The 12,672-nt window shown below is 39.2% G+C and overlaps 1 protein-coding gene across 1 annotated transcript; it reads left to right on the top strand.

The window, feature by feature from the left end:
• Positions 1-1,568: 1,568 nt before the first annotated feature.
• On the top strand, positions 1,569-10,095 carry LOC121367557 (dual specificity protein phosphatase 6-like). The gene is made up of 3 exons (XM_041491808.1): positions 1,569-2,318; positions 2,886-3,269; positions 7,880-10,095. Exons 1-3 carry the CDS (start codon positions 1,928-1,930, stop codon positions 8,248-8,250), a joined length of 1,146 nt encoding a protein of 381 aa, XP_041347742.1. The 5' UTR covers positions 1,569-1,927; the 3' UTR covers positions 8,251-10,095.
• The last annotated feature ends 2,577 nt before the right edge of the window (positions 10,096-12,672 follow it).

The following is a 12,672-nucleotide window of genomic DNA, read 5'->3' as shown; positions in this document are numbered from 1 at the left end:
CCGTGAAAATTAACAGTAAGTTTAGTTAATCTACAAACCTGATAAAGTTACAGTTGAGTAAAATATGAGTCTGTGCCTTGAAATGGTGAAATATCCTCTAAAAATAGACTAAAACTCGACTCCATAATTGTTACTTCTCAGACGCATGCGAGTTTTAAAAAATATAAGAAATGCAGTTTGTGATATTAAAAACACCAGGATGACAAAAAACCACTTCAAATGTACGGATATTAATAATCTAAACAATACAATCTAAGTAAAGTATGATGTAAGTCACCAAAAACGGTTATAATAGTCAAACATATGCGTTAGTGTTTAAAAACTAGGGTATGTCCCTTTAAGAGTACTTTACAACCACGTCCCGAAAGTCATAAATCAGAGAGTTTAGTAAATGCCGCTTATGTAAGATTTTGTTCATAAATAAAATATTGACAAACCTCTTTTTTTAGAACTGACGTTTCCCTCCTTTCGTTTCCTCTACGACACATTACTAAAATAAATGACCTTTACTGAGAATAAGGAAACCTGACGTAGTTTAAATGACGTTTATTACTAATTGCTAGATTTAAACATCAAGGATATAGTATTTGCACTACTTTAATGAGTTTATCAACAAGTGTGTGTCAGCGTGTGCGTGTGCGTGTGCGTGTATGTTTATGTGATGTGTACGTTTATGCAAAAGTGGTGTAATATAAGAACATACTATGTCTGTCTCTGTTTCTCTCCCTCTCTCTCTGTATCACGGTCTCTGTCTGTCTGTCTCTATATATATAGATGTATGTATGTATGTACGTATGTATGTATGTATGTATGTATGTATGTATGTATGTATGTATGTATGTATGTATATGTATGTATGTTTGTTTATGTGTGTACGTATGTACGTATGTATGTATGTATATACCGTGTGTAAAATTAATATATATTAATACACATACACATACATACATACATACATACATACATACACACACACACATACATACATACACATACTGTACTGTATATCATTTTAATCAAATACAATTTACACACTTCACTAAAGTCAGTCCCTAGAGCGAATTACACTTTTTTTAAATACATTTTGTATATTATCATTTACCTACTAAAATTGTCAATATTTTGGGACAATTTAAAAACAGCGTATTTATCTTTTATAATTTGACACTCCTAGCCCTATAAAGCAAGTACAACGGTATTCGTGTGTCGCAGATAAAGCCACAAGAAAATGGGTAATACAACTCGCCAGTAAATAGATATACCCCAGCGTGTTTGCTTTGCGGTCGGCCGCTTTTCCACAATGAATGAGCGCTGTTTCACTCCCGTATCTATTCACTAAGGTCAATCCCTTGGCAGCTTGCCAGACAGTTTGTAGCCTGAAGGAAGTGACGTAGTGGACTGTTCTATATTTAGGAAATAACGTAGGGAATGGAGGTATTGATTCATGACGTTATCCTTATTTGGTATGAGCGAGGGGCGGAGCTATCGTGACATTGCGCCATCTGATTGGTGGATCTCAGAGGGACTTATTTTGTTTACCTGTCACGCCGCGCATAAATTGATGGCAGCTATCTTACACAAGATACTGCTATCCTCGAATGCTTTCGTAGAACTAGGCAAAGGCTGTGCGCAAGGAGGGATTTGTGTGTTTGTTTGTGAATGGCCGGTACTCACGTATAAACATTTTCATTTTACACACGATTTTAATTAGTGACATGCTATAGTATATATAGCACACTTAGTAGTATATATTTCAATTCTAAAGGATACTAAATGATTGTTCGGTTGTGAGTTTGACTCGTTCGAGAGTTAAGGAAAGAAGAATTAGAAGATAGAAGAAGCTTCGACTTTGTGGTTTAGATATTGGAAGCACGGCGGAGTTTTAAAGAAACCCAGAGTCGAACGTGGATCACGGTATTGTATTCTAATGCCGTGCCTAGAAGTGATCAGCAATATGAACAGTGAGATAGGCGAATTCTGCAGTCCCGAGCGGCTGTGCCACGAACTGAGAACCACCAACAACGTCTTGCTCCTTGACTGTCGGGGTCAGTCCGAGTACCAGCGTTCTCACGTGGTGGGCGCCATCAACGTGACGCTGCCGAGTCTGATGTTGAAGCGCCTCAAGAAGGGAACCCTCAACATCAGCTCCGTTATCCACAACAATGAGGCCAAAGAGAAATTCACGAAATGCGCCAAGACCCACCACATTCTGTTGTGCGACGAGTGTTCCACGGACCTGAACGCAAACCCTTCCAGTACGCTAAATCTTTTGGTTAAAAAACTCAGACAAGATGGCTGCCATGCCTCTTTTTTACTCGGTAAGCAATTTGTGTATCTATTCTCTCTCTCTCTCTCTCCACCCCTACTTTTCACTAAAAAGAGCTTATTATTATCTGTTAATTTAGATGTTCTGGTCTAGTATAATAAGCCCATGACTCAGACGTAACAGGTGTGCTATGGCACATGGCTACGGGTTTAGTATGTGATTACAAACCGCAAGTCTGGTACAGTTAAGCGTGTCTTGTTGAATTATCTAAGAAGTATTACTTACCGTGTATCGTCCACCCTTGGGGTCTGAACGTTTTAAAACTGTAAGATTACAGTAATACAAACAACAGGTGTCTAATAAACACTGATAGTGTGTAGTCTGGTTGTTGCGTCACCTAAGAAATATTAGCTATCCGATATTTCCTCCTTTTGTGTCCATAAACGTTTTACAATGTGACAATACAAATAATACAGTTGTCTAACACACATTAATATCGTGTCGTATTAAAAAAATATCAATAATGATCACACAGTCACCTGTTTACTAGGTTTGATTTTAGGCGGGAAGTGTTTATTTAATCCTCATTATATTGATTTTTCTACGATTTTGTTGACAGGTGGATTTTCAACGTTTGAGGAACGCTTTCCCGAATACTGCATTCAACAGGAGAATACGGACAGTACGATTTGCGGTCTAAAGAACCTGCGAATCTCGGACGATTCAGCCTATGGCACGTCCAGCGAAAGTGACAGCGAGACCACCCCACATATGTCGCCCTTCCCCGTTCAGGTCCTACCTCATCTGTTTCTTGGAAACGCCAAAAATTCGGCAGACTTGAACCAGCTGAAAAACTTTGGAATAAAATACATTCTAAATGTGACTCCAAATGTGCCAAACATGTTTGAGAAGGACCCTTCTATAAAATACCTTCAGATACCCATCAGTGACCACTGGTCTCAGAACCTCTCGGCGTTCTTCCCCGAGGCCATTGCTTTCATTGGTAAGTACTATTTCTCTGTCTGCCCAGAGGCTCGTGCTCTTTATATTTATCGGTGATCTTTCCACGAAGCCATTGCTTTTAATGCCGAGTATCTGTCAACACGGCGATTAGTTTTATTGATCAATATTCTTCTACATGGTATTCTGTTGACGTTAGGGTGATTTAGCATCTTTTTTATGTGAAAGATTGGACGCTTTTACTGGGTAACATTAGTGAAATGGGTCAGTTGCTTTTATTGGTGAGACATACAGTCTATAAGATATTTAAATGGTTGGTATACTGGATCGTAGTTACAAGGTTGGTTTTTGTTTTCAAATGAAGGGTTCAAAATTAATTGTATTGCTTCATTTGGCAACTGGTCTAGGAACCAAACTAGCGACTACCAGGTAAACGATTGATTTGATGGATAGCTTAGCAGGTGCCGTTTCATATGACAAACAACAAAAAGAAAAAGAAAAGAAAAAGTGTTTTATTTGGCTGGTAGTGTATCAAGTGACACCGTGTTGTTTTATTTGAGAAGAAGTCGATTTTTATGGTGGAAAGTTTTTTTCTGTAGTTTTTTAAAGTTGTTTTGAATTCGTAGATTTTTTTTTTTTTTTATCGTTTAAGGTCGTTCTTACTGTATCGGTTAAACCATACAAATACTTTGTTGACAAAAGCTGGAGAACAGTTATATAACTAGTTGATGAACTCAATGTCTTTGACAGTATCTGTATTTGTGAACCCACAGTTCTGACAATCCCCAACTGAAGACGTCATTTGTTTATTCATTAGCGAATAGCTACAACAACAAAATAAAATCTAACGAAAAATAGTTGGTGAAATTTCAACCATTAAACACACTTGTAAACATTAGTCCAGTTATTCGCTAAAGTACTAAAGCATGTATTGTGTATTAAACTAAATACGTTTAACGAAGGGCAGGTAGAAAAAAGTGTGAAAAAAAGTAGTAACACTAATTGTAAGCTAGGGAAAGTATGGTAGCAAGTCAACCAACAAATTATCCTCGGTGTTTAGATTTTAGAAGTAAAATGTTGAAACCATCAAACACAACACACACACACACACACACACACACACACACACACACACAGATATATTTAAACTCTCTCTCTCTCACACACACACACACACACACACAGACACGCGCACACACACACACACACACACATATATATATATATATATATACACACGTAATCCATGTGGTACGCTTGTTCCGCACGAGTACCAGCGCTAATGTACTGGCGATAGAAGCTACAAACCGGTGCTTGTACTACCATCCTAGACAGGCCATTGATTTTCAGCTGTATAAATAAGTAATAAGTATGGCATGATAAACCAACGTAGACAGCCAGGCATCGCAGAAAAAACAGGAACGAACATTTGGCAATAATTACATACTGTGAAGATACAGTTATTTATTACAACGTTAACCCCTTTCCGCACCGCTTTCCACACACTAAACGTAACCGGTTCATACCGTTAATATTTGAGGTTAATCGATTCAATTTTGAACATGTAAACGATATTTCGTATTTGAAGTTTTTTCCGCCAGATTTATTTCTGAAACCTGTTATTGAAAATATCAGACCATTTTAGGATGAGAAGCACCACAGTGACGGGGAATAATGAATGGAGAAGGAAATTAGTTTCTTGTAGTATACTGTCGGGGAAACACTATTTATATAACATTTTGTACAAATGTTGCATAGCATGACAAAGGAATGAGCGATTTAACGTAAAGTGACATTATGACAGACCTGGGCAGAGTCGTATCTACATGTCACGTCTGTAGCAATAATAGGTCTGCAGGAAACAACAACAAAACAAACACACACAAAAAAACCCACCAAACAAATAATAAACAAAAACAAACCAAAAAGAAATAAACAAACCCCCTCCAACCACCCCACCCCCCAAAAAGAATAATAAATCCTCTCCTCTCATAAAACAGGAGCTTTTGTATTAAGTAACTACGTGTACCTTTCCCTAATACCAGTATTAAATTCCAGTTAAAGATCGAAGTTCACCATGACTTGTTGCTCCAAATGGTGGTAGCTATAGTGTATACGTTTAAACCAATTATCACTGATTCGACCGAAATGTGTATTATTCGTTTATTGTTATCTGCAACTAGTGTTAAGTTCTGTGAATGTATTGGACCAAACGTAACCCACCAGAGACAGACGCAGCAGTCGTTTTAGATTCACAGCCATATTCATGTGGAGTTTTGTTTACTGGGTAAATACGTACACCGTCGACCTCCATTCGGCATTCACGTGGCACGATATAGCGGTATGCGCGGAAACTCGACAGTTCGGAATACCAAGTAGGTCGAAACCTGTTCCCCACTTGATCACGTCGCCTGTGTTTGCACACCCCGCACCAAGCGAAACTATGTCCGCCATTTTAATCAGTTTGAATCTTGGCAGATCTGTTTTTTTGCGGCTATTTTCTTCCTGCGGGCATTCAGCTTCTGTGAGAGAGACATATCCCAGTGGTAAAGCGCTCGCATAATATGCGGTCGGCCTAGGATCGGTCCCCACCGGTGGGTCTATTGGGCCATTTGTGGCTCTGTCCAGTGCACCAAGACTGGTATATCAAAGGCTGTGGTATGTGCTGTCTGTGGGATGGTGCGTACAAAGACTGTGGTATGTGCTGTCTGTGGGGTGGTGCGTACAAAGGCTGTGGTATGTGCTGTCTGTGGGGTGGTGCGTACAAAAGATCCCTTGCTACTAATAGAAAAATGGAGCAGTTTTTCGCTCTAAGACTTTGTCAAAATTACCAAATGTTTGACTTGCAGTAGCCGATGATTAATGAATCAATGCGCTCTAGTGGTGGAATTAAACAAAACAAAAAGATGAATGTTCTGGATAGGTCAGTATAGGTTTTTCTTGAAATATACCCGTCCTTCTGCTACATAATTTATATATAAGATTCGTCAGCAGTGCAATTTATATATGTTCATTAATCAATAACAACCTATTATCTGACGTTATTACATATGGTGCAATTGTATCACGTTTAAAAATATAGTTCATAATATATTAATTTTATAATGCTCAAAAATAATCTGAAATAGACATTGGCGCAAGACAATGAACCCGTATCGGTTCGAAAATTGTTTTTCAATACAAAACAGTTTTGAAACACGGGAAATTGAGACACAATCTATCCTAAAACTGTATATGATGATTTCGTAATGGAATGCATTAAAAGTATCAGAATGATCCGAAATCGTGCAGTTAGAATAAATGATTAGCGTAATGCTGTGGGGAGTCATTTGTGTTCATTTGTCAGAATTGCTTATCGAGTTTTAAATTATTATTATACTTGTTTTTCATTATTATTATTTATTGATCATAGTTTCGTACCGGATATTAAAAATAATCCCTTGCTCTTTAATTGGTTTCGGCATTGCGTTTCGTCGTTACACGTGCATCCAGCTCCTGGCACCATTCATTCTGTAATAATTGTTTGGTTCATGAAGATAGCAATCTCGTAGTCTAACCACATTGATGGCATTCTCTTGCCACAAAGACGCCGTGTGCACGACCCCGTTACAACAGCATGGACCGATAAATCAGCTTTGTTCCAAATCCAGTATCACACACAAAACACAATCTCTGCAGGAAACGTCAGTGAACGTCATTGAAAACGGCAAAGGTAACTCCCAGCTGAGCGACGTGTCGGAATGTCGGCTAACCGCTCGTGGGATAAATTATACGGCGCCACCAGATGGCGTGTAATGACCTGCTTCCGGTGTAAAAATGCCCCCGGTTAATAATTGGCAGGATAGAGCCGTGTAATCTGTTACGTTCGTTGGCGTGTTTATGTGTATATATTTCACGTGTACTACCCGAAGGAAATGAATCGTGTGCACACATGCAATCAAAGACAAACTCGAGGGGGGAGGGGGAAGAAGAGAGTGAGAGAGAGAGAGAGAGAGAGAGAGAGAGAGAGAGAGAGAGAGAGAGAGAGAGAGAGAGAGAGAGAGAGAGAGAGAGAGAGAGAGAGAGAGAGAGATCCGATGTAAGGAAGAGACTACGTTAGTCATACACTATTCTTAGAACTAATACTTGATGGAATATAGATAAAAGATAAGGTTACTTTAAATTCTATTTATTCATATTGTGTTTATCTGAAAATGACTACTGCTAATTATAAAGGGATTTCTGCGTCTGGGCTAACAACGCACTCATTGTTTGTGATGCGACCTAGCAGACGGCGTGAAGGAAATGGCATTTCCGCGTGCACGCAAACATCCTGTGAGAGAAAGATAGAACTATCACAGGTGTTCGCCAGAAAGTAGACCGCTTCACGGCTGGAAATTCCACGCGGGCAAATTTTTTTTTAGATAACACGAAATGATAAAAAAAAATAGGAAAGAGAAGAACAATAAATAAATAAATAAACACTCCAGAAATAATACCAATGAACAAACAAGATGCAAAACAGAAAAATACACACACACACACACTTGAAAAACTTAGGTCAAAAACCATCAAGATCTTAATCCAGTGATGTTTCACTGAGGCAAAATCTTAATCCAGTTATGATTGTTTTGACATCAAGTCTTAACCCAGTGATGTTCTTGTGTTTTTCAGACGAAGCCATCAAGTCGCACCAGGGCGTACTCGTGCACTGTCTGGCCGGAATCAGCCGATCCGTGACGGTGACGGTGGCCTACATGATGCAGAAGAAGAGCATGAACCTGAACCAGGCGTACGATTACGTAAAGACCTGCAAGCCCAACATCTCGCCCAACTTCACGTTCATGGGCCAACTCCTTGACTTCGAGCGCTCGCTCGAGAAACGCCACGACGGCGACTGTGTCAGCTGTGACAACTCCACTACCGAGTGCTGCATCTGCTGCCGCGAAAACAACAGCAGCAGCAGGAACAACGACGACGACGAAGATTCATCCTCTTCTCCCAAAGACTCGCCCACAGAGGTAGCCGACTCGAAACCTACGTGACATTAAGCAAAAATGGCGAATTTCAAGACGAAAGGTCACAAGAGTTTTAAAATTAGGTCACCCTAACCTATATTTTTTGTCGAGCAGATACTGTGCGAAGGGTCTCAAGTGGTATATACTACTACTGACAAGTCGGTGCTAACGTGAGAGCACTGAGGTGCTTGAAAAGAAAAGAAACATGATGGGTGATTTGAGCTGGGATTGGACTCTCCCAGATTGCGAGTGTGAGGACAGTGAATTGATTACGAGGATAGCAGAACACCATACTTCCGAATAACTCCGTCGGAGTTATGACTAGTCTTTCATAAACATTTGCACTGTTTTATGCAGCGTATATATACACAGGCAGCTCTCGTTTTGGTACTATATGTTTTTATGTGAAGTGTTCATGTCATTCATACATAATAGTCATCAAGAAACGAAACCAGCATAATCATTACACACAGGTGTTTCACATTTCACGTACAGAATTACGTTACGAGTACAGTTACATTTATGGGTAGATTTACGTTCCAAGTAAAATTACGTTCGAGCGAGAATTTCGTCTCTGGTGGAATTAAATCGGTTACGTTCCAAGTCTCTACCCATTTATGTGTTACACATAAAACGATTTAGGTAATCCATTTTTGATTAGAATTACACTATAAATGTAAATTAGTTTCTACTTAATTATGTTCTGAACGAGTTAACTTATGCGTAAGATATGTTTTATCTGAATGTTTTTTAAAAAAAAAAGCATTTTGTTTGAATAACAATATGGCTAACTTAATGTTATGAGTGAAGTTACGTCATGTTCTGTTAATGACATCACATAGTGTCTGTCCTACTGAGAAGAAAAGAAGCATACAATACTTCTGTGTATTGTGAACATATTTTAGTAGACCATTTTAAAGGGGCGGTCAGTCATCCTAGTTTTCTTTCTGTGTCGCATAATATGCATTTGGGGCTACAAATACTCGGCAACCCAAAGCACACAGTTTTTATCCGAAATTGACAATCTGAAAAATATGTAAGCAATGGTTAATTTAATAAAAAAAAAAAAGAAATAGAAAACAATTGTAATAGCAGAAAGTATTACACAGTTTTAAAACTAGGGTCGGTGACTTTAATGGAATTTCATAATAGATGAGACTAGTGAGCATAATATTATACATAATTGTACTGATGGTCTCTCAAAATCGGCGTAGCCAGGGTTTTAAATTGGGGGACCACCCACATTGGGGATGGACACACTCAACCTATGAGTCGAGTGTTGTTCATATACCCCCTCCCCCGGTTACGCCAGTGTCTAAAAGACGTGTTGTTGTTTTCTTCTCAAGTTAATGGCATTGCTTGATAAGTGCTAGTGATAATAGTTGTGCTAATAATATATACATATAGGACTGTTCTAGACAACATATTGGAGGCAAATACGGGAGGTGGGTGTAATCGGTTTTTTTTTTAAAATACCTACCTCCCAAAACGTTTATTACATAATTTTGCATTGTTTCGTACTAAAACATGTCAGAAAACCCACAGGAATTAGAGAATATTACCCCATATAATTGAGCCCATATGGATAGTAAATAAAAGTACCCCCCCCCCCCCCCCCGTGCCCGTTTCTAGAACAGTCCTTGGTGTTTTCTTTAAGTGCTAATAATGCTAACGATGGTTCATACCGAGCCGTGTTGTTGGTTCTTGTTGGACGTTCCACTCGTTGGGTTCTGTCAATTTGGAATTTAATACTTGGTTCACTGTACATACACATTACGTTTTTCATTTCATAGTTACGTCGTTGATATAAATACCTCGTTTGAAATGTAATCATATTTTACTATATACCAGATTAAATTTATGTTTTCCATACTAAAGTGATTTTGTTGTTTTTGCGTTTTCCTCTGATATGGGGCGGGAGGACGACACCTTACAGAAAGTGTTTTTTTATGCTTACCATATTTAAAGAAAATATATACTGGCCCCTTAATTCATTTTGTTGAGTAAAGCATTTGATGTGTCAGCGTTCGAATTGTCCATATCATAAAAAGACAACAACCCCACTGAATACTGTCATGACCGCCAGTCATGTGACAGTCACGTGACAGCACTTGTCATAAAGTAAATTCCAGAAATTTGGTTTAAAGGGTATTTGTCGCAGGTACTACTGCGATTGAAAAGTTTGACACTGAAACCATCTTTTCGTGCTTATATCCAATTACGGTTTAAGCACGCTATCCTGGGCACATACCTCGACAGTCTGTCCAGGACAGTGGGTTTGTTGTTAGAGAGAAGTCGGCGTAGTGGCCTTACAACCACCAATTGCAACGTTTAACTCGATAATATTGTGGGTGGAAACCGGTACCAGAATGCGAACCCAGTATCTACCAGCCTTCAATTCGATGACTTGGCCACTACACCAGCGAGGTCGGTGCGGGGTCAGTATCGGGAACCAGCTGAATCGACCTTCCTACATCTCTATTATTTAGTTTAATTCATTAATTTCAACTTATGTTGTGCTTAGATCCAATTAAGATTCAAGCACGCTGTCCTGGGCACATACCTCAGCTATCTGGGATGTATGTTGAGGCCAGTTGGTTAGTTGTCAGTGGTTAGTGAGAGAGAAGTCTGTTATAGTGGTCTTACACACCTACCCATTGTGTCATTAATACTCGCTCTTTGCGGGTGTCGGTACCGGGCTGCGAACTTAGTCCCACTCTATCCTACCAGCCTTATATGCGATGGCCTAACCAAAACACCACCGAGACTGGCTTTATTGTAATGATCATGGGATATATTTCTATCTATGGTGTATTTGTTCACTGACATGTTGCATATAGCACCTTTAGTCACATGTTACTGATGTATGAGCTTTCATTTGGTGATTTGGCATACACGAACAAACATTATTTATTGAGAAATCCAGGTGTATGCGGAAGTGGTTCATTAATTCTCTTCAATTCTGTACCACGTGCACTTACGTCATCTACGTCATAATATCCAATGTTCAGCGACAGCGAACGACGCTAACGTTCGCAAACTGTTCAACTGGGACCTAATTCACTAAACTCTCGCAACTTTGCGATATCGCAGTGCAATGCTAAACGACTTGCAAAGAGGATGCTTTGTTGTCTAGCAGAGCCTAAGAGACCTTTGTGAATTAGGCCCCTGGTCCCCAACCGGCCTCGGTGGTGTCGTAGTTAAGCCATCGGACATAAGGCTGGTAGGTACAGGGTTCGCAGCCCGGTCCTGGCTTCCACCCAGACCACTACACCCTTTTCTCTCTTACTAACCCCTAACAACTACCTCACTGTCCTCGACAGGCAGCCCAGGTAGTTGTGGTGTGTGCCCAGGACAGCGTGCTTGAACCTTAATTGGTATAAGCACGAATATAAGTTGAAATGAAATAAATGAACTGGTCTGCGATGCGGCCATTTGGTTTAACGTGAAGCGCATAAACCAGTCAGGTGCACACGTTTATGTTCGGTCTGCCTGAACTCGGGTCTGGGTTATTATTCCTGCATGTGTATATGTTTAGTGCTATATTAAGATGAATGGTATTCTGGTAACAGTTCCGTTCATAACGATTAGCTCTGGGGATCACGAGGGAATGGCGAACAACGATATATATATATCTCCTGGCCTGACATGTGGCCTATATACAGACTGCAAAGGTTAATCACTCATGGAAATGCACTTAACTATATGGGCTAGTGCACCACGACTGGTGTATTAAAGGCCGTGGTATGTGTTATCCTGTCGGTGGGATGGTGCATATAAAAGATCCTTTGCTGCAGATAGTTTAAGTCATTGTGATGAACATCTGCAAATTTCGATATCACGAAGATAGTAAATATATGTGAATACCTGGAATATATTCGGGTCTTTTTGCAATCTATGATCACGATCAATAATGTGGGTGATTGAAATACCTAAAAACATCTTTATTTCGAATACACTGCTTAACTCGAAGTTTAAATTGTGGAGAAACAAGTACAAAATTATTTATCTTTTTATGGACATTTAATAGGCATCTCAAAAGATATCTCCAACCTTTTTCAATGTTTACTGTTTATATTTACATAATTCTTTAATACAAGTAAGATGGCTTTGATATTAGATATCTTGACATACTGATATATACATATACTTCACTAGCCACGTATTCTTGATATCTCGACGTTTATTAGTGCCGTCTGCACGGTTTTCAATAACATGTCATAAATCAGAAGCTACTTCATAGAGTTTTACTGTTGCGAAATGATTTCATATTAGCAGCAGTGCGCTTCAGTTTTCGTTTTTAATTAGTAAAGAACGAGCGTCAAAATAAACAATTTCCATAATACTCCAGTTTACGAACTAAATTCGAAACAAGCTTTGTACAGCAGACATATCGTGACTTGGCATCTATGGAGACCTTATTGTATTATCGTTATTTTGTACAGCAGA

Source organism: Gigantopelta aegis, chromosome 3 (genome assembly GCF_016097555.1).
Source record: "Gigantopelta aegis isolate Gae_Host chromosome 3, Gae_host_genome, whole genome shotgun sequence".
Taxonomy (NCBI): Eukaryota; Metazoa; Mollusca; class Gastropoda; order Neomphalida; family Peltospiridae; genus Gigantopelta; species Gigantopelta aegis.
The sequence above is the reverse complement of the archived record's forward strand: the minus strand, read 5'-3'. Positions and strand labels throughout refer to the sequence as shown.